The sequence below is a fragment of the Meleagris gallopavo genome, chromosome Z (assembly GCF_905368555.1).
Source record: "Meleagris gallopavo chromosome Z, MGAL_WU_HG_1.1, whole genome shotgun sequence".
Classification (NCBI taxonomy): domain Eukaryota; kingdom Metazoa; phylum Chordata; class Aves; order Galliformes; family Phasianidae; genus Meleagris; species Meleagris gallopavo.
This window is the reverse complement of record NC_139435.1, coordinates 52,083,263-52,103,844: the sequence shown is the minus strand read 5'-3', so window position 1 is coordinate 52,103,844 and position 20,582 is coordinate 52,083,263. Positions and strand designations below refer to the sequence as shown.

The following is a 20,582-nucleotide window of genomic DNA, read 5'->3' as shown; positions in this document are numbered from 1 at the left end:
TACCATGTAAGCCAGAAATTAGGACATCATGGTGTATTACAGAGAGATCCTAAAGTTTTCTGCATTGCATTTGCATGCAGTTGGAGAATCCACTTGCTGCCCAAAGAGGAGCTGTAGAAAAAATATATCAGAATTGTCTCAGAAGGGCAGTGTGAAAAGATAAGTGGCAATGCTCACAGGTTGTAGGAAGGGCAGCTCTAACTGAATTCATTAAAAAAATTCCTTGGTGTGAGTGGTCAAGCACAGCAACTACCCAGAGAGGCTCCGAAGTCCTCATCCTGGAAGAGGCTGTGAAATTCTCATTGTTGAAAATTGTTAAAGTATGATATTGGACTAGATGATGCCAAAGGTCTCTTCCAATATAACACAGTCTATGACCAGATTAATCTTGATTGGATACAGGGTCCATAAGCTATTTCCTTGTCTGTGCTGTTAGCCACGTCCCAGTAGTGTTGTGTACATCTCATGGCTTATATCCGTAGGACAGTCATATGAATATCTGGGGCATTTAAAACAACCAAACAACAACAACAAAAACCCCTATAACCGACAACAAACTAGCATTGCATAGACAGCTAAAAGCAAGGCTTAGAAGAAAGCCAACATTTTCTCTGTCACAAGTTTGTATTCTGTCAACGGGAATGTCCTAATTCTTCTTCAGATGAAGAATTCCTCTTCATGCTACTAATAAATCTTCTACTATGATTTACTAAGTATTTTTCATTAGATATTTTATTTCTCCCTGTTATAAATATGTTTGAAAGATAAGGATTTTTAGCATCATTCTATCTTACTTTATCTGGATATAGTCTTCATATGCTAAAATCAGTCAAGATTTAGTTACCTACTTGAAAAGAAGGCTAGACCCTAATTTTCTTTTGCTTCATTGAGTTATGTTATTGAATAACTAGGCATTCAAGATGCCTTACTTGATCTGTGCAAATCACTAATGACAAGAAAGTAATCTGAAGCAAAATTCTGAGAGGAACAGTGGTTTATTCTGTTAGGTACCAAAATGCAGAGTCTGCAACACATGCATGCAAAAATTTCAATCAAGCAATTTTTTTATGAAGAAAAGAAACTGTATAGGGCTTCAGTATATCAACATTTAAAAGATACCATGCTGGGATTTCCAGGGAAGTGTGTTCCTAATAACATGCCTCATAGATTCACTGCATTCATAGTTTGATTGGCCTAAATTAGCTGTATCTGTACCAGAACACTTTTGCTGGTCTGAGAAGAGTTTAGCATCTACAACTCAGTATGATACCAAAATAAACGTGGGGCCCATACCTGTAGAAGATGGTAGCAAGACAGCTCTCTGTTTTGTTATGGTAAAATAAGTAGGTACTTGGTAGAGTGTACAAAATGAGGATATTTAGGAGGAGAGATGTACTTACTGAATCAATAGCAAGAAAATGGTATTAGCAATATGAGTGGATGTGACTGTTGAGGCTTGGCTCATGGTTTAAGACAAAGTATTTGCTTTGTATGAAAGCCTTTCACTCACGTGTAAAATAATCATTTCATTAATTTCTTTTGGAATTAGTGACTTTTTTGTAACTTCTAACCTTGCACCTGTGTGTGATTTAAGTTCTTTCTTGGCTGACCACTAATTTCAGACGATCAACAATCATAAATATGCATATCTTGTTCTTACAACACCCTTTACTTTTAGTAATGTTCTGACATGAACAAAATTTTCTTCTCTGCTATCTCAATAGTCATTGGCATTTTTTAATCACTTCACTATTTTAATAGCAGTACCTAGTATCAAATTAATTCATCATAACATTTTCAAAACAATCAGTAAAACTGTATCGATTGATAGAAATATAAAAGCAGCGCTCCAGCCATGAGTACCGAAGATCTTTGTCACTTGCTCTGTATTTTTTTCAGCCTGCCCACCTTCTCACTGGGGACCAAACTGCATCCACACATGCAACTGCCATAATGGAGCTTACTGCAGTGCCTACGATGGAGAGTGCAAATGTACCCCAGGATGGACTGGCCTTTACTGTACGCAACGTAAGTATCCTAACTGTCTGTTCACAGTCTTACAGGTCTACAAATCAGTGGCAGAATTTTCCTTCAGTACTTTTACACTTTATTCCTCAGTTTATCCACCTGCTGCTGAACCTTTTTGGCCCAGAAATGCAATCTCTATGGTTGCAGGGGAAGCCCCTATAAAAGCAGTGGCAGAATGCTGTTGCATTTGCGCTCCCTTTAAGGCCTTCTTCAGAGCAAACAGTATTTGGCCACGGGCAGATACCCCAATGGAAGAGTCTGTCATGTGCACATGCACATTCTGACATTCAGGTGCTATCACTACACATGCATGTTTATGGCTGCAGACCGTAGCATAGTTGCTATTAGCTATATAGATGTTCCTCATCAGGCAGGGTGATGGTTTCATGTTAATTGTTTCCCTCTCCCTAACAACCTCCCTAATAAATATTTTAACTTTGGAGACCCAACAGTTAACATAACAACATAGCACAATTGCTGGCAGAAGCCATGAGAGTAGCTTCTGGCTTATCTTTGGCTGTGATAGATGTCTTTGCTGATTCCATTTACAAGCAGTGCAGTCACTAGTCACAGGTCTAGGTGACCTATTAAGACTGGCTATCAGATATCTGTTTGATAACATTTCATATGACATTTGAGAGGGAAACAATAGATATCAATAAAGTCATCTTCTTTATCATTAATAGTTATATCTATGACTTCAGTCTGATTTTTTCAATACAGGCACCCCTACACCTTTCTGCAATCTGGGCAAACCGTTATTTTTAAACTAAAGACTGTTTAACATTCAGTGTCTAAATGCATGTTTTTCATTAAATCAGAACTTACCTTTTTCCGCAGAATAATTTCATAGTGGCAGGAAGGAAGAACGCATGCACTATAGTGCCATATGGATGTACCTCTGGAAGACATTCAGTTTTGGTTCAGTTGTCAGCTATCGTGGTTATTTTGCTTCCTGCTGGTGAATAATGATCTCTTAGCAGCGACATGTCTTTGTCACATTGATATCTTTGTGAGGAGCTGTGTTACAATATGTTATTATTTTTATTCTTCTATGCTTCAACATCAGCTGTGAACACTGGATAACGTGTCCAAAGGTTCATTCATCACTAAACAGACTCCCTTTTCTGGTTCACAAAGTTCCCTCTTTCTTTCATGCTTCCCTTAAAGCATGAAGTCCTTCTTGCTACCTTTTTCTGATTGTCTGCTATTTTCACAATTTGCAATCTCATTTTTATGTTCTTGCTGACCAGTATTTTAAATCCCTTAAAACAGGGTAGGTCTTCATCTGTTGTGTTTATAGAGTGTCACATTGAAATGATTTTTCAATAATCAGAATATTTGAATTTTATTTCTGGAGCACCCGTCACTCCTTTTTCTCTCCTCCTCCTTGTATTGCAGGATGTCCCCTTGGATTTTATGGGAAGGACTGTACACTGATATGCCAGTGCAAGAACGGAGCTGATTGTGACCACATCAGTGGGCAGTGTACCTGCCGCACAGGATTCATGGGGAAGCACTGTGAGCAGAGTGAGTAGGAGCCCCAGTTGTCTTGATAAAAAATACCAAACCCTGAGGCTGAGCTTCTGTTGTTTTAGCTGGTGTTGTGATACAATCTCTTGGCTTCAGTGGGCATTTTAACTGGGCAGGAGCTCTGGGAGTCAGACCTGGGCTTTTTCCAAATAGATAAATACCCACAGAATTAATACCTATTAAGACTGATTATGATAGTGGTGCTTGTTTCTTTCAATTTGTTGAAATATTTGAGAGGTATTTTCACTACATTCTTGGTGCTCTGGACATACTGCTTAAAAAAACTGACAGTTATGAATGTAAAAGTAACAAATGAATCTGAGTAATAGTCATTAGCATTAAGCACATTGAAAATGATTGGGTGGAAAACTAAAGATAAGTAGTACCACATCAATCCTAGTGGATACAATTAATCTTTGCAATATGTTTTTACACTCAAGTGGATTATAAAAGCATAACAAATGGTATTTTATTTTCTTACATGCGTGATTCTTTACCCGAGAAAATTAAGAGTAACACCACTGACATCAATTGTGGTATTATGTTGTGGAACATTAAAAGAATAATCAAGTTCATAAGCACAGAACTCTTATCAGTCTAGCTCTAGCTAATGTTACAGAGTGAGCGGTGTTCCAATATTTCATGCATTATTGCAATGCAAAGCAACCCATTGAACACAAATCCTACATATTCTTATTTTACTTAATCACTGTTTTGAAGGTTTAAACTTGTGCTTGCCATCTGCTCTGTGCACAGGACTTTTTGATAGATGAAGGAATTATCTGCAACACCTGTCGCACTTGGCAGGACTGTAACTGAAAGGAGAGGAGGTTACTGTGTGCTGAACTTTCGCTCTATAGACACACTTAATTCCCTCAGCAATAAACCTAGTTCCAGTTTGAAGAAGTGTTATATAGACAAGGACATCTATGGTAAATCTGCTAAAAATAAGGAAAGAAATTCTGATTTTCCTAAGAAAAATACAACTACACTAAAATATGAAAATTTCGGAAGTGTGTTTATTTCAGTGAAATAATAACTGGCAACATGTAGTTATTAGTTATTTAAATCTTATTCTATTTTGATGATTCAAGATGTTTCACTTCAAAAGCGGAGTAATGTTTAGGAAAAGATAAAGATTTTAAGAACATCATAAATGTCATCATATTGAAATGTTATTTTGAATCTTATCAAAATATTATTTTGAGTACTTTGGCGAGTCTGCCAGTATTACAATGTTTTATAGATTTTATATTTATCCCATAATTTGGTAATAGTGATTATATTAATTTTTCAACAGTATAAGTTAAATGTTCTTACATTTCTGAATTGGAACTTCAGTTTTAAAAATTGACTTTTCATTTCAGTTCAGCCATCGACTTCACTAATTCTAATCTTGTTTTATGGAATGTAACCAAATGAAAGAGAAGGTATATTGAACATGAAATTACACTTTTATCTGCATTTATCAAGACTGCAAAAAGGTTCTCCGGCATCTATATCCCTGTGAATTATTATAAACCAGGAATAAATAAAAGACAAGTGAGATTATCTTAAAAGGACAAACGAATTAATGCATTTACGAAAATCCTGAGAGACTGAGAAAGCTGAGTCTCAAAAGGAGAAATGCCACCTTTCCTGAAACCATCAGTACTACACTAATATAACAATCTACCTATAACAGAGATGGGCATACATACCAAAAAAAAAAGTGTATGATAATTTAAATGCAGTTTCTTTCTCCCTCTAAATATGCGCATATGTATACATGCACACAGAAATGCAGGGAGGTCCTCTTAAGGAAATCTTTTTAGTGTATGTGTACCACTGATAAGACATTGCCATCTGCTGGCCATATACACAGACACACATGGTCAGACAGAAGCAACTGGTAGCAGGTACAAGCGCTACGTCTGTAATGTACCACTAGGTACAGTGCTGTAGGTCTGTTATACTGAAACATTCCAGAAGCACTAACTACATCTGCTTTTCCTTTGTGTTTGTGTTGTCTCATTTTGAACAGAATGCCCTCAAGGTACATATGGATATGGATGTCGACAGATATGTGACTGTCTGAACAACTCAACCTGTGACCACATCACAGGAACGTGTTACTGTAGCCCAGGCTGGAAGGGGGCGAGGTGTGATCAAGGTAGAGCCTAGATGCAGTCCAATTACTATAACTGTTTGCTGTAAAACTTAGTCAACCTATTATTTCATTTATTGCCATTACATTATTTTTATGTGTTCAGTATGTTTCAGTAGTCTGCTATTAATTATATATATATTCAATAGATTTGTAAGTATTAGATACCTCAGTGATAGTTTATTGGATCAAAGCACTTAGGTGCAGATTGCATGAAATGTTTTACAGTGCTGCACTGTCCAAAGCTACTGATAGGGCATATATTTACTCTGTACTTTTGCCTACAAGTTGTTCTCACTTTTTCAGCTCTTTCTGTGAATCACAGATCAATCAATCATAGCAATGGCTTGGGTTGGATGGGATCTCAAAGATCATCAAGTTCCAACTCTTCTCCCACGTGCAGGATTGCCAGCTGCTAGCATCTCCTAGACCAGGCTGCTCAGAGCCCCATCCAACCTTAAACATCTCCAGGGACGGGGCATCCACAACCTGTCTAGACAGCCTGTTCCAGCACCTTAACACTCTCAGTACATCTAATCTAAACCTCCCCTCCTTTAGTTTAAAACAACTCCCCCTTGTCCTGTCACTGTCTACCCATGTAAAAAGCTGATTTCCCTCATGTTTATAAATTCCCTTTAAGTATTGGAAGGCCACAATGAGATCTCTCCACAGACTTCTCTTCTCTGAGCTGAACAAGCCCAGTTAATTCACCCTGTCTTCCTAAGGAGGTATTCCAGCCCCTGGATCATCTTTGTGGCCCTCCCCTGCACCCTCTCCAAAAAGATTAATGCTTGTCCTGAAAGCTAAGGTTGTTTTTGCATTGTTTTTGGATGTGGCTCTATTTTGGCATTATAAAATACAGTTAAAATTATCAGATACAGAAGTGAAATACCATCTTCTACTCCTGACACATAAGCCTCTGAATTTATGCAATATATTTTCATTTCTTTTTGTATTTCAGCTGGTGTAATTATAGTAGGAAACCTGAACAGTTTAAGCCGTACCAGTACTGCCATCCCTGCTGACTCTTACCAGATAGGGGCTATAGCAGGCATCGTCATTCTTGTCCTGATTGTGCTGTTCCTGCTAGTGCTGTTCATCATTTACAGACATAAGCAAAAAGGGAAAGAAACAAACATGCCTGCAGTGACCTATACTCCTGCAATGAGGGTCATCAATGCAGATTACACCATTTCAGGTAAATGAGATTTGGAACAGATTTTTCCCTCTGCCTCTTGTCTTTGAGTTTTCAGCCAAATTCTGAAGGGGTTCAGATCTGCTCTTAAAAGGGCTTCAATGTGCATCTCATCTTTTTGCATCAGCGAGGGCTGCAGTGAGTAGGAAACTATTTGTTCCCATAGAGTGTCTGAAAGTCTGCCTTGGAAGCCTACCTAGAAAGACAGACTTGGGAGGGCTTCCTTTTTTGGGAAGAGGAAGACTGCAATTTGCCAATGGCCATTTGCCAGCAGAGCAGCACCTAGGATGACATGCTGGTGATAAACTGGAATACTGGAATGCAGTGGTAGGCTAGTGAGACCTTCCTGCAGCTGCCAGAGATGGTGTTCAGAGGGAGCATGGTCCAGCATCTACAGCCATTTAATTTGTTGTGTATCACAGTCTTTTAATCTGTGCATTTAGTACTAGACAGACATTGGTAAAATATGTTAATTGCTGAAAAAAGGATCAAGCGACCGTGTATCTTGCTTTACTGTACTATGTTTTTCTGTGTTAACCAGTGGAAGTATAGGTTTTACTATTCCTCTGTGCCTAGCTTTAAACAGACTTGGAAGGTGTGGCAAAACGTGGTAATGGCTGAGATATTAAATTTGATGCCAACAGCTAGAATATGGAAAGACTGCTGTAGCTAGCTGTGGTTCTATAGAAAGGCAGAGAACAGAGCTGCTCAAGTCTGAGACAGATGAAGAGAAGGAGAAATGCTTCTGAAACAGAATGGGAGTTTTCAAGCTATGAAAATCCACATAAGTTGGCATTAAATGGATAAATGATAATGCAGGCAGTGCTGTCTTTTGCAAATAACTGTAAAGGAAATTGGCAGATAAAGAAGCTAGCAGAAGCAGTTGTCAGAGTAAAGAAGGATGTACCACCACAGGTAATGGTAGAGTAAAAAAAAAAAAAAGTTGCTGCAAAGTTTAGGGTAGAAGTGTCCATAATTAGAACAGTGCCATGATTACAGTTGCTAAAGACAGCAGCGGACTACATCTGAAAGACAAGTCAGCTCATAACATTTGAGAATGCTCTTTGGGGAAGGAAGGACATAGCTAGTATCCTACTGCTCTGTATCTCTCATTTATTCAGAGGTATGCCACATTTTTATTCAAGAAATGCTAGACATGCTTGACCAGTTTCTGAAATCAGTGCAGCACTATGAAAAATAAGAAAGATACGATGCATTACATTAAGTTGTTACTTTTCTTTCTTTTCCTTTTCAGAAACCATCCCTCATAGTAATGGTGGAAATGCTAACAGTCACTATTTCTCTAACCCCAGTTATCATACTCTAACGCAGTGTACTACACCACCTCATGTCAACAACATGGACAGACTGACCCTGGCAAAGGTAAAGCAGAAAAATCTAAATGATTCTGTGTAGGTTAGCCACTGAATTATGTAACTACATTTCTTGTGTCTCTCATTGGATTTATTTTGCTTTCCTTGATTATTATCTGGTGGAATTCAGCAACCACCACGTTAGTTTCAGGTTCCATCATCTATTTTTCTTTGAAATAGGCAAAAAACAATCAGCTATTTGTGAACCTTAAAAATGTGGAACCTGGAAAGCGAGGCACCATCATGGACTACACTGGAACACTGCCTGCTGATTGGAAACATGGTGGCTACCTCAATGAGCTTGGTAAGAAGAGAAGGGAAGAGAAAATATTAGTATGGGATAGAAAGCAGAAATTTTCTTCGATGTAGAAAGCGTTCTTCAATCTCTCGGTATCAGAAGTATCTGAGTACCATTTTGACACTACTAAATCTGTTTGTTATGCCAGGCTTGTCAGATAATGTGAGGTTCAGGGTTATGGGTTTGTCCTTCCTTTAAGCAATATCCTCAAAGATGAAAAAAGCTAATTATAAAGAACAGTCAATCAGTCTGATGTTCTGTGCAGAGATGGTATGCAAAATATCTCATTTTTTTAATATTAAAAAAAATATTATTAATTAGTGCCAAAATATAATGGGTATTTTACAATAGGTGTCATCTTTGGCAAAATTTCAGATTCTTGCAATATAAATGAGAGGTTGCATGTATATATATATATGCCCACCATACAGAATCAATGCTTTAAAAAAGGTCTCTCACCATCTGAGCTTCCTATGCAAATTCTAGGAACACTGTCTTAAGTTAAGCCTCCTGTTAGCCAAAACTCAGAGCATCTTCTTCTTTCTAAGAAGAAAAATTCCCAAGAACTGTTGAGTTACGTTATCTTGCTTTTATGCTGTCTCTTGACGTCTTTTCATTCTTTCCCATTCTCCTAGATTTCACTGATCATGATCTCTGACCAGTGAAAATTTTGTAAGGGATTTTCAGTGCCAGTATAATTTAGAGTACCATTTCTGGTAGAGTACCTTCATTTCTGGTCCTTCGTAGTGTCTGGTTCTGGGAATCAGAACAATAGTGTGGAACCATTATTCTTCCTCCTGAGCATCCCTGATATTTCTCAGACCTGGATTTTAGAAAAGGTTTTCAGTTGTAATTTTGCTCAGCTTTACATTTTCTTAGTTAAGAGTGTTTGTACTAACACACTAAGCTATGTTCAACCTACTGCAGTGTACTATCAGTAATATACTGAGGACTGGAGGACAGGGTGAGTGGCTTGGGTAACTGCAGGCTGGTGACCAGAACATTAGTGTTAGCAAAAACAGCTAAAATGAGAACTAATTAGTAAAATATGGTATGGGAATACAATTTATTGTTTAAAGATTTCTCAAATAGTGTATTTCCATTCTTCAAAACTATTACTTTTGTTTATAGAGATACTATATAGGTGATTTGGGGCTTGTAAACTTTCTAGCATAGAAAAGAAGGCTCTGAATGGATTAACAACTGGTTAAGTGTCAGGTCTTGGAAGAGAGTTGTCAGTCATTGCTGACCATTGATGTTTATATTAAGATTAGTATTGAGATAAGTCTGCTTCAAGTAGACCATTGCAAAGCTGCAGACCTAGACACTGTGAGTTTAGGCCATTTCCTCAGGCCGAGGAACTGTAACAAGGTGACCTTGGACATGCAGTGGGAGTGATTATCCTTGGAATTCTAATACTGAGAATTGGAGCGAAAGTTCCATGCTCTGAGGGTTTCCAGTCAAGATAGAGTGTTATTGTGATAGGTATCGTATACCAAGACAAAAAAAACATACTTTAATCAAACAGCAATTATTAGGTTCACTGAGGAATAGCTGCAGAAAATGTCATGACCTGTGTCATACGTGATGACAAAGTGATAATTTAATAGTCTCTTATGACCTTCCTTATTCAGGGAACTACTGAAAGAATGCAAGCAAATTGTAAGAAGCTTTTGTAACCCTTTGACTGGGCTTTTTCACAGTGCTTATAAGAGAATATTTCTGCTAAGCTAGAAATTAATCTCAAAGCTAATTTTAAAGCTGCAGAAGCTGTGTTATATAATCACTTTTATTTTATTTTAAAGCTATTATGTTTTTATATCATTTTTCTCAGGAGCTTTTGGACTTGACAGGGGGTATTTGGGAAAATCTCTGAAAGGTGAGGTTTATTTTCTGATGCTTCTAGATGAAATGACATTAATATTCAGTTAACCCTTCTAAATTGTCTTTGGTTACAAGCCTGCAGTACCACAGTCTTCATGCTTACTGCAGGCATTTGGAAAGCTTCTCAAAGTAAATCTGAAACATGCTGAAACATGCTGCTGCCCTAAACTCCTAGCACCTCCTATCACCAAAGGGCTACAGGAGCTGGTAGCAGGCAGCACTTGCCACAGCACTGGGACACTTGCAAAATTTCTATACTATCAAAGGGACCAGTAACTTGAGGTATTTCTCATTTATGCACATATATTTCATATAATCTTCTGAGTTGGAAGGGACCCTTAAAGGCTATCTGGTCCAAATCCTGTGCAATGTACAGGAACACCTACAGCTCCGTCAGATGCTCAGAGCCCATCCAGCCTGACCATGGCTGTCTCCAGGAATCCACCACATCTCTGGAAAATCTGTGCCAGTGCCTCACCACCCTTCCTGTAAAAAACTTCTTCATTATAGTCAATGTAAATCTCTTTTGGTCTGAAATTTTTTCCCCTTGTCCTATCACAAAGGATCTGGTAAAGAGTCTGTCACCTCTGTTCTTCTAGTTCCCTTTTAAATACTGAGAGGCCACTCTCGGGTCTTCCCAGAGCTTTCTCTTTTCCAGGCTGCCCAGCCCTAGCTCTCTCAGCCTGTCCTCATAGGAAGGGTGTTCCATCTCTTGGATCATTTTTGTGGCTGTTCTCTGGAGACACTCCAACAGGTCCACAACTCTCCTGGAGAAAAGAAGGCTGCGGGGTGACCTCATTGCAGCCTTTCAGTACCTAACGGGAGCCTACAAACAGGAGGGGAATCAACTCTTTGAAAGGGTAGATAACAGCAGGACAAGGGGAAATGGTTTTAAGTTGAGGGAGGGAAGATTTAGGTTGGATGTCAGGGGGAAGTTCTTTACAGAGAGAGTGGTGAGGTGCTGGAACAGGCTGCCCAGAGAGGTTGTGGATGCCCCGTCCCTGGAGGTGTTCAAGGCCAGATTGGATGGAGCCCTGGGCAGCCTGGTCTGGTATTAAATGGGGAGGTTGATGGCCCTACATGTGGCAGGGAGGTTGGAGATTCATGATCCTTGAGGTGCCTTCCAACCCTGGCCACTCTGTGATTCTGTGAAGTATGAGTGCACAGAGGATAATTAAGAGCTTAGTAAATTCAGGGCTGTGATTATTATTTTCCTCTTTCAAGTTATCCAATTTTCTCTTAAGACTTTCTATGGGAATACATTAGTTTGCATCACTTTTTGTTACACGGTTAGGATATGACAAGGGTGACTAGAATGTCTGGATATCCAAACAGGACACAAAGTGTAGCCAAATAAATATGCAGACAAGAGCATCTGGTTTGTCACCGTATTTACAGGACATATAAGGTCATACAGTGCTTTATTATATATGATATATAGACGTTATACATATTCCCTTGTTTTGCAGGGTTAGAGGAAGCCAAATTTAGCTTCATGTAAATGAGGCACAAATTAATGAGCATCTGACAGGTTTAGCTAAACGGAAGTTGCTCAGACATTTTGCTGATGGCAAGATTAAGCCTATAAAAGAGTGGAACAGTAGACATATTTTTCACTGATTTCTTTGTAAAGATTTTAGAGTGTTTTGTCTAGTTTCAATTTAAATACTCATTTATAAGTGACTTTTTAAAACTCAGAATTAAAGAACATTTGTACATTGGCAGAGCTTTGTAACAGTGAAAATGAATTTTGCTCCATTTAGTAGCAAAATCTATGTTATGTAGAGTGCTTGAGAGAATAGTATGTTTTTCTTTTTTCAGATCTAGTTAAGAATTCAGAATACAATTTAAGTAACTGCTCCTTAAGCAGCTCTGAAAACCCATATGCCACTATAAAAGACCCACCAGCTCTTGTACCAAAAAGTTCAGAATGTGGATATGTTGAAATGAAGTCACCAGCGCGTAGGGACTCCCCGTATGCTGAGATCGCCAGCTCTGCTTCAGCCAATAAGAACGTTTATGAAGTTGGTAAGTAGAAAACCTGCTTCCAGATTTTGAAGGTTTAAAATAGAGAGCACAAGGCTCTTTTCCTTCCATTAAACTTAATGAAAACATATGAGAAAGTACGCACAAAAAGTGATGGCTATCCAATTCTATTTTCTGCTCAAAAACTGTAACAACAAACTCATAAGTGATGTAATTCACATGACCATCATTTGAAGTATCTTCAGCTCTGCTTTATAACCTAGAGCTACCTCTGATTTTTTCTTAGTTTGAAAGCCTTTCTGTAAAGAACAGCAGAACATATGCTTAGCATTTAACTGCAATATAATTCAACTCTGGATTAGGCTGGTAAATAATTAATACAGCTGGACTTAAGTGTATGGGAGGGATAGAAAAGGTCTGTTTCATGTCCGTGGTAAGAAAAATAAAGCATTTTCATCCATAGAAGTGGCATTTTACTAATACGGGTCCCATGTCATTGCTGTATTACTGATGCTAAAGAAAATTTTGGAGTTGTGTGGAACAGTTATTATCATAATGATCTTAGGACTGGAATGATGTGTATGTCACACATTACAAGACACAGCTGGCCAATATCTGCACTGTGCTGATAAGGACTTTTATAAGATCTAGATTATAATCCCTGTATTTTGGCTTTTTTTTTTTTTTTTTAGTTTGTCCACTCACAAAGATAGATGTTGTCATAAATATACTCATAGTAGGGCTCTGATGCAAACTTGGAGGTGTTTAGTGCAAAGCCAAAAAAGCTTAATATCAGCTTTTGTTTCTGTACCTTCACTTCAGCACACAGCACAACAAGGAATCTTTACATTGAAGCAAAACGAAGAGAGTATTTTGTAACACAGCCTAAAATGAAACACAATGCCTTCTGTTTGCCATTTCTCACACTCTATGTATGTGCTCTATTTTATCACAGAACCAACAGTGAGTGTTGTCCCAGGAGCATTCAGCAGCAGTGGACGTTTCAGCCAGGATCCTTATGACCTTCCAAAAAACAGCCACATTCCGTGTCACTATGACTTGCTACCAGTTCGAGATAGCCCCACATCCTCTACAAAGGAGGTTGGCAGTGAATGACTCCAAAAGCTGAAGTGTAGCACAGTGGGACTCTCAATGGGACAAGTGGCATAGTTGTGCTCCTTCCTTAGTTTACAGTCGTATTTGGTTCCTAATCTGTCCAGCAGAAAATTGCTGTACATCAAAAAGGAATCTCAACATGAGGTTTGTATTGCATATAGAAGTGACACGTGAATGAATGCCACACTTGGGAGGCCCTGAGTTCTTTTTTTGGTGGCAGTTAATTTTATAGAAACAAGTATGCAACACATTTATACTGTAATATACAGGCGTAAAAATCTTAGTCTGTAGATCAGTTTTGATAACAGATCCCACTTCAGCTACTTTAAATATGGACTTCGTATTTGTCATGTTTCAAATACTCCCAGGACAGTATAATTTACCAAATGTCACTTCATATAGTTATTAGTTATGTGGGACAAAATCCGTCTTGCCAAATTCTACCTTTCATTCTGCTCTTTAGTCAAGACATACATACTAAGAAACAAGATCAGATAAAGTAAGCACAACAGTGCAGTTATTTGGGAAGTCCATCATCAGGCTCTTTTGTCCATTACTGTTGGTGGGAATACTTTATTTGAATAGCTTTCAAGATGATAACAGCATTGCATACATCAAAATTATATGATGCCTCAAGATCACTGGGTACTCCAGACCCAGCACCAGTCCTCAACAAATATTTGCTACACTTCAACTCCACATATTCCTGTTCTGACCACTATTTCTACCAAACACAATTAATAATCCATAACATATCAGTAATTATTTCATAAAATATGTAAATTAAATCAGTTTATTTTTGTCAGTGTGGACTGAGTGTGTAAGGAGTGGAAAAAGGTGATGATTTATGTAAACCTGACTTGCAAGGAACGGTTTACATTTTATAAACAGGTAGTAATAATTACTGTAATATAGTAGGGTAAAAACAGTAAAATGTTGTGATTTTTTTTCTTAGAAATAACTAAGCAATCTCTGTGCATACTTGCTAAAAGGCACCTTTTTTATAGTTGATGTATGGAAAAACATGCTTAAGCTGGTCTTTTGCATTGCTAATAACGTGACACATGTACCCTCATTCTTCATTAATTTCTGCCTCTATTTTTAAGCTGTATGTCTGTGTTTCTAGTGATCTAGCTTGTATTTCCAAAAGTATTCTACTGTGTGTCCATTTTTTTTTCTTGCATTTTTGCCAAGTGGCCTTTATTTTGTCTGGTTAAAGAGTCCTCTGGGCAGAAGAAGAGGGTTAAAGTAAGGATAATGTCATACTGATACTCTAAGAGGCAGTTAGCAATTATGTAATAGATTATGAATTGATTTAATTAGAAAAATAAAATATCAAGGTGTCTTTGTTGGGGATAATTATAAGAATGCAGAAAGAAGTGAAAAATCAGACTCTCTCTTCGAAGTTTAGATTATTCTGTTGACTATGTGGATGGAGACCAAGCTTCCAGAAGACTCCTTTCTTTATGATCTACATAATTCATCAGATTTGCCAGTGTATCTATCCACTGAAAGAAAAGTGTTCTCTTAATGTTTTTAGGCAGTTTAAAAATAAGATGCTTGATATGGACTAGGCATTCTCTTTCATGGAAGGATACTTTCAGAAACCTAAAAATCATATTCTCAGCTATAGCAGTATTATTTGTAGCTGGTATTATTTTCTAGCTTGCAGTGATGCCAACAGCTAATGTACTGGTCACCCCAGCAGTCTCCTCCACCCTCCCTCACTTCTAGCTCTGTAGCTTGTTGGAAGAAGTTTTCTCCATGGATTGATGCTTCCCTTGGGGAAAGCATGTAGGTGGTTGCATCATATGACATACAATGGGAAGTATAAAGTCATTCCAGTCTTCTTTCTGCATTGGGGCCACATTTTGGGCACGTGAGACCTGTGATGTGAACAGGAGTTGATAGATTAAGACTACAGAGTGTCAATGCAAAAAAAAAAAAATCAGGTGGATGAAAAAAATAAAAAAAAAAAAACACTTTTGGAAATATTTTTGAAAAAGACTCACAGATTTGAAATAGAAACACCATTTCTTTTATTCTTTTATCTCACCAGTTCATTTATTTGTTGTCACTAAAGTGTTGATAATTGAAAACTGCATTCAAGATGTTGTTACAAGTGTTCTCCAGCCTGATAAAGTATATGCCTGTTTGCAGTGCCCCCTAATGTTCCTGCTTCTCACTGACTGTAAGGGCTGACTGTTTTTCAGTTCCTTGCACACTGTTGGTCTTTGCCAGCACAAACATTAAATGCAAGGTTTCAAAAGCCAGTCACCATTTAATCCCTCCATATTGACTGGATTTGTGTGCATTTGGTACATGTGGCACTAATGGTACATACATGTGTTTGTACTGTGGGAAACATTTTAAAATAAAACCTCTCTTTGAAGCCATTAATAGAAAATGCTGTATTTGGCAACTATGAACTCACAAAATTTAATTTTCTTACTCTATAAAATTTGGAGACCCCTAGCTAAATTCTCATCATATAAAGTTATTTTTTTCTATATGCAACAGTTAATAGCTCAATAAATGATTTTTAATATGCTTGAAAATTTTCAATATGTCACATATCCTCAAGTGATATATCGAGCCAAACATTCACAAGAAGAGATGAATTTCTGATAATACTGCCATTGGTGTATGTTCCAAATATACACATAATCAAAAACAGCTTTCTGTATGTGGGTATGGTGTCAGCTTAAGCTGACTGAGCTGTGTTTGCAGTGACTCTAGATCAGGTAAAATGACTTGTGAATTTACTTAATCAGATGATTCTCGGTAGATGCAGAAAAGAAGATTACCTGCAAGGGTAATACATTTCTAGTAAATTGTTATCTATATAGCATTCATTTGAAAGGAAAAACAACAACAACAACAAAACACATGGAACTTATCTTAGCAGTCCTATCTCCTCTACGAGTGTTAGGGAGGCTTGCTCCAGAGCGCACACTGCTGTCACTGTAAATGAGATTAAAAACTCAATCCTCCTGATTGTCATGGTCCCTTCTGCTGATTCTGCCGCGCTCTCTAGAGAGCCTAAATACATTTGAACACCTACGCTATATTCTGGTGGGAACTTAATGAGAAAGTTGATATAATAATTTTACAAATACTGACCACACAGAGAATTGGCTTCACCACAGATAGGAGTGGGAAGAGATGCATTATCTCTCCGTGTTCACATTGTAAGAGTGACAACTATAGCACTGAAAATGGAGGTAGCTCACCTCTACTAATATGGTTGTAGAATGAAGTGCAAAATTCTGCACAAGGGTAATAGCTGATTTTAGAAGTGTGTAGTGAGTATAAACATTAGGTTTAAAATAGCATAGGTGTGTTAATTCTAGTCATTTAGAAACATAATGAACCTCAATGGCTTTTTACTTTATCAAAGATTTTTAGTCACAGCACACAGTTACACAGAAATGTTGTCCTCATCTTTTTCTACCCAGACAATTCTCATTACTTTTAATTGGAAATGCATATGCAGATTACAGAAGAACGATTTTGTTGTACTTTCTGCTTAGACAATCTGCAAAATCAAGTTAATATTGAAATTAAGTAAAAAATTAGAAGTGGGGATGCATTATTTAAAATACATTGAATTTTCAAAGTACTGTGAATACGACTGGATATTTTAATTAGGTATTTCCAAATTATAAAATTCTTACACTGAAGCTCTAAAATCCAGACTGAAGAATACAGAGCTAATTTTGACAAAAATGCTTTATATTAAAGATTATATATATACTGTAGTTTAAATGACTGAAAACAAATGTGTGCATGTTTATTAATTGAAGTATAGAAAATCTTTCCATTTTTGGTACACTTAAACTAGTGCTAGAGCACTGAACCTAACTCTTCTATTTTCAGTTTTTTAGCCCACAGGACTTCACTTTGAGAAGACTGAATTGTAATATATTTTTAAAGAATACCTATTGAGTATGTCTGGCTTCTTCTTCTTAGCTGTAACAAAAAAAGTGTTTTGTTGTTAAAATATATCTATTTTCCAAAGATGACTGATGTTCATCATTTTGTCCTTCACTACCATTTATTTCACTTCACATATTTGTAGGTTAACATAATAAAGTTTCTAATGAAAGATGGGAAATGGTTGATTTTTTTCCTTTTCTTTTTAATTTAGGATGACAAATTGAATGGAAAACATAATGTTATCTTTGCTGGACTATCAAGTAATGTAATTTATTTTCCCTCTTATAAAATCAAGTCATTTTTTATATGCTTTGCAGAATGGGAAGGCTGATTTTGGATTTTAACATGCTGAACTTTTCTAACTGTTAGTTCAGCAGTTAATTCTGTGAATTGGGTGTTTGTTTCAAGCCTGTTTCTTGTAAAGCTTTATCCTTGAAAAAGATGCAGTACTGAAGTGCCAAAGGCAAGGTGTTCATCCTTTTCTTAGGATAATAACCACGGACTGATCATTGCAAAGACAAAACTAAAGTACAAACATGAGAGTAGTGGGAGACAACATACTGTTCTTCTGGGTTTTTTTTGCTGTTGTTGTGGTTGTTTTTAAACTTAGACTGTCTAGGATGAACCTAAAACACTGGTCACAGGTTGTGGTGCCGTGGTGTTTAACTGTAAGTTTGCTCAAGAATGAAGGATTTGACAAAAGATTTTTTAAAACTGGTTCAATTAGGTTATGGCTTAAAGTAGTAGCTAGCTAGCATGACACCTACTCAGAAGATCATGCCTCAGATGTGCACTGCACATATGGGTTACCCTGATTACTTTTAGGAGTCTAACTAGCAAGAGAAAGTGAATAGTTTACCAAGAGCCTTGAACACACTTAGTGAACTGCCTTAAACAAGACAGCCAACAAAAAGAGAAATACCTCAAACATATTTGCGTGTGTTTTTAAAAATGACAGAATCTGATAACAGTTGTTTAATTACCTCATCAGCATCTTAAATTTCAGATCAGAATGAGTCTGGAGATAGAGTGACTAAGGTATGCTCTGCACTTGAAAAATAAAGGCCATTTCATTGTTCTGTTTGTTGCTGTTACGAGTCTGTGAAACAATAAGAACTAAAGCAATTCCAATGGCATTGTAGTTAAAGCCTGCTTCTTCCAAAGGATTGTTGAGTGGCTTCCAGTATCAAGATTTGTCATTATTCACTTCCATATTTTCAAGTTGGGTTTCTGAGAACTGCTATGTCTTTGTTTGCATAAGAGAAGTAAAATCTTATTTTTGGCTTGCAAAATGTTTGTGTAGGGAGCCACGCCGCTGAGTTTAAAAATATATCAGCCTTAGGAAATTACTGCATTTCTGTAGCTATGTGGGTTATTTCAAAATACATGTACAAATTGAAACTAGGTATAATTTTTAGATGGCTATTAAAAACTAGTAAAAATATTGTGAATTTAGAAGTAACTTAAAAATATTGCTTATATAGCTACATTTTATAAAATGTTCTGGAGAGTACATAGTCTTCAGGGAACAATCCAAGGGACACGAAGTAGTTTATCTTGACTGTTTTGTGTTATGCAAACACACGCATAAAGGGCATTTGGTCACTGTTTGAAGTTCTCTACTAACTACTTCCAGACAACGTACAGCACTAGCTAAAAGTATGTGTATATATTTGTCTAATTATTCAAGGGAAAAAAAAATCTAAATAAAGAAAGTCATCCACTCTGCACACAAATGCATGTATAAATTCTATTTCTTCATTGATTTTTCAGTGATTTTTTTTCTTGTCAGCAGTTGATTTTCTTCTTGGTGGGAAATCATCATTTTTAAATGTACAGATCCTGAAGTCCATCTGTTGCAGCAATGAAGGCTTTGAAAATAATTCCAATCACCTAAATTATATTGCTTCAAATGATTTGTATCAGTGACCAGGAACCCACAAGGATCAAGTTTGATCCCTGGGTTCACACAAGACCACCCAAAATGCAAACCTGTCCCTGAGAGCACTGTCCAAACATTTCTTGAACTCCAGCACTGGGGCCGTGCCCAGTGCCCTCTGCATCCCGTTCCACGCCCACCGCCCCCTGGTGCAGACCCTTTCCCTGTCCCCCATCTGCCCCTCCCCTAATACAGCTCCATGCCGTTCCCTCAGGCCCTGTCGCTGTCACACAGAGCAGAGCTCAGCGCTGCCCTCCGCTCCCTGTGAGGAGCTGCAGTCGCCATGAGGGCTTTCCTCAGCTCCTCTGCTCTGGGCTGAGCACACCCAGGGACCACAGCCACTCCTCATACACCTTGCCCTTCAGATGCTATTTAATAGCTTTATGCCCTTCTTACATTGTGCTAGAGATGAAGCTTCACAGCGCAGAGCAGAGGGGACAACCCCTTGCCCTGCCCAGTGGCAGTGTTAAATGCAGGTAAAGATAACATTAAATGCCCTTATTTTAATCTACATCCATATTTGTGGGGGGACCAGCCTCATCCAGTAATGGACTGGTTGTATCTCTGCTCCTCCTTTTGGTGTTAACATACTTTAAAACACCCTTTTTGTTGTACCCCATTGGGTACTGGAGTCTAACTGACCTCTAATTGTGCTTTGGCTACCTAAATTTTCTTCCTGCAATAGGGAACAACCATTCTTGGCTAATCCTCATAACTGAATATCCTCCAGAAGTATGAACCTATGAGGAACTGTGCACTAACCCATGGGTGCCCAAGCTTTTGGCTTGCCTGGGCTTCATGGAGTAAAGAGGAACTATCTTGGGCCACGTACGTAATATATAATATTCTTAGTGTATATAATAATAAAAAAAATCTTTACATACATTTAAATAAATTAGTGAAACATTACAGAAAAAAAGAGAGCAACAAACTAGTGGAATATTTAATCTTGGCCAAGAAATGCACACGTGTATGTAGGCTGAAATATAATTATCAGCAATCACTGTTTTACTCTGCAAGTGGCACAAACACAGATAACATGCTATATGCATGTTCAAATGAGTGTGTGTGGTGGGTGCCCAAGGTGGAGTCAGCCCTACTCTGTGCCTTACTCTCTTCAGAGTTCTGTTGCCATATGTGCAGTC

At 37.7% G+C, this 20,582-nt stretch overlaps 1 protein-coding gene across 3 annotated transcripts in view; it reads left to right on the top strand.

Moving 5' to 3' along the window:
- The window catches only part of MEGF10 (multiple EGF like domains 10), a 126,256-nt gene extending 108,580 nt beyond the window's left edge, over positions 1–17,676 (top strand). For 2 of the 3 annotated variants that reach the window (XM_085213112.1, XM_085213109.1), the window contains 9 exons: positions 1,900–2,028; positions 3,430–3,558; positions 5,585–5,713; positions 6,669–6,905; positions 8,158–8,285; positions 8,456–8,579; positions 10,408–10,452; positions 12,279–12,485; positions 13,399–17,676. In XM_085213112.1, coding sequence (XP_085069238.1) covers positions 1,900–2,028; positions 3,430–3,558; positions 5,585–5,713; positions 6,669–6,905; positions 8,158–8,285; positions 8,456–8,579; positions 10,408–10,452; positions 12,279–12,485; positions 13,399–13,559 — 1,289 coding nt within the window. In that variant the 3' untranslated portion in view covers positions 13,560–17,676. The remainder of the gene's footprint in view (positions 1–1,899; positions 2,029–3,429; positions 3,559–5,584; positions 5,714–6,668; positions 6,906–8,157; positions 8,286–8,455; positions 8,580–10,407; positions 10,453–12,278; positions 12,486–13,398) is intronic. The other variant, XM_085213110.1, reaches the window with a different exon arrangement.
- Positions 17,677–20,582: the final 2,906 nt, after the last annotated feature.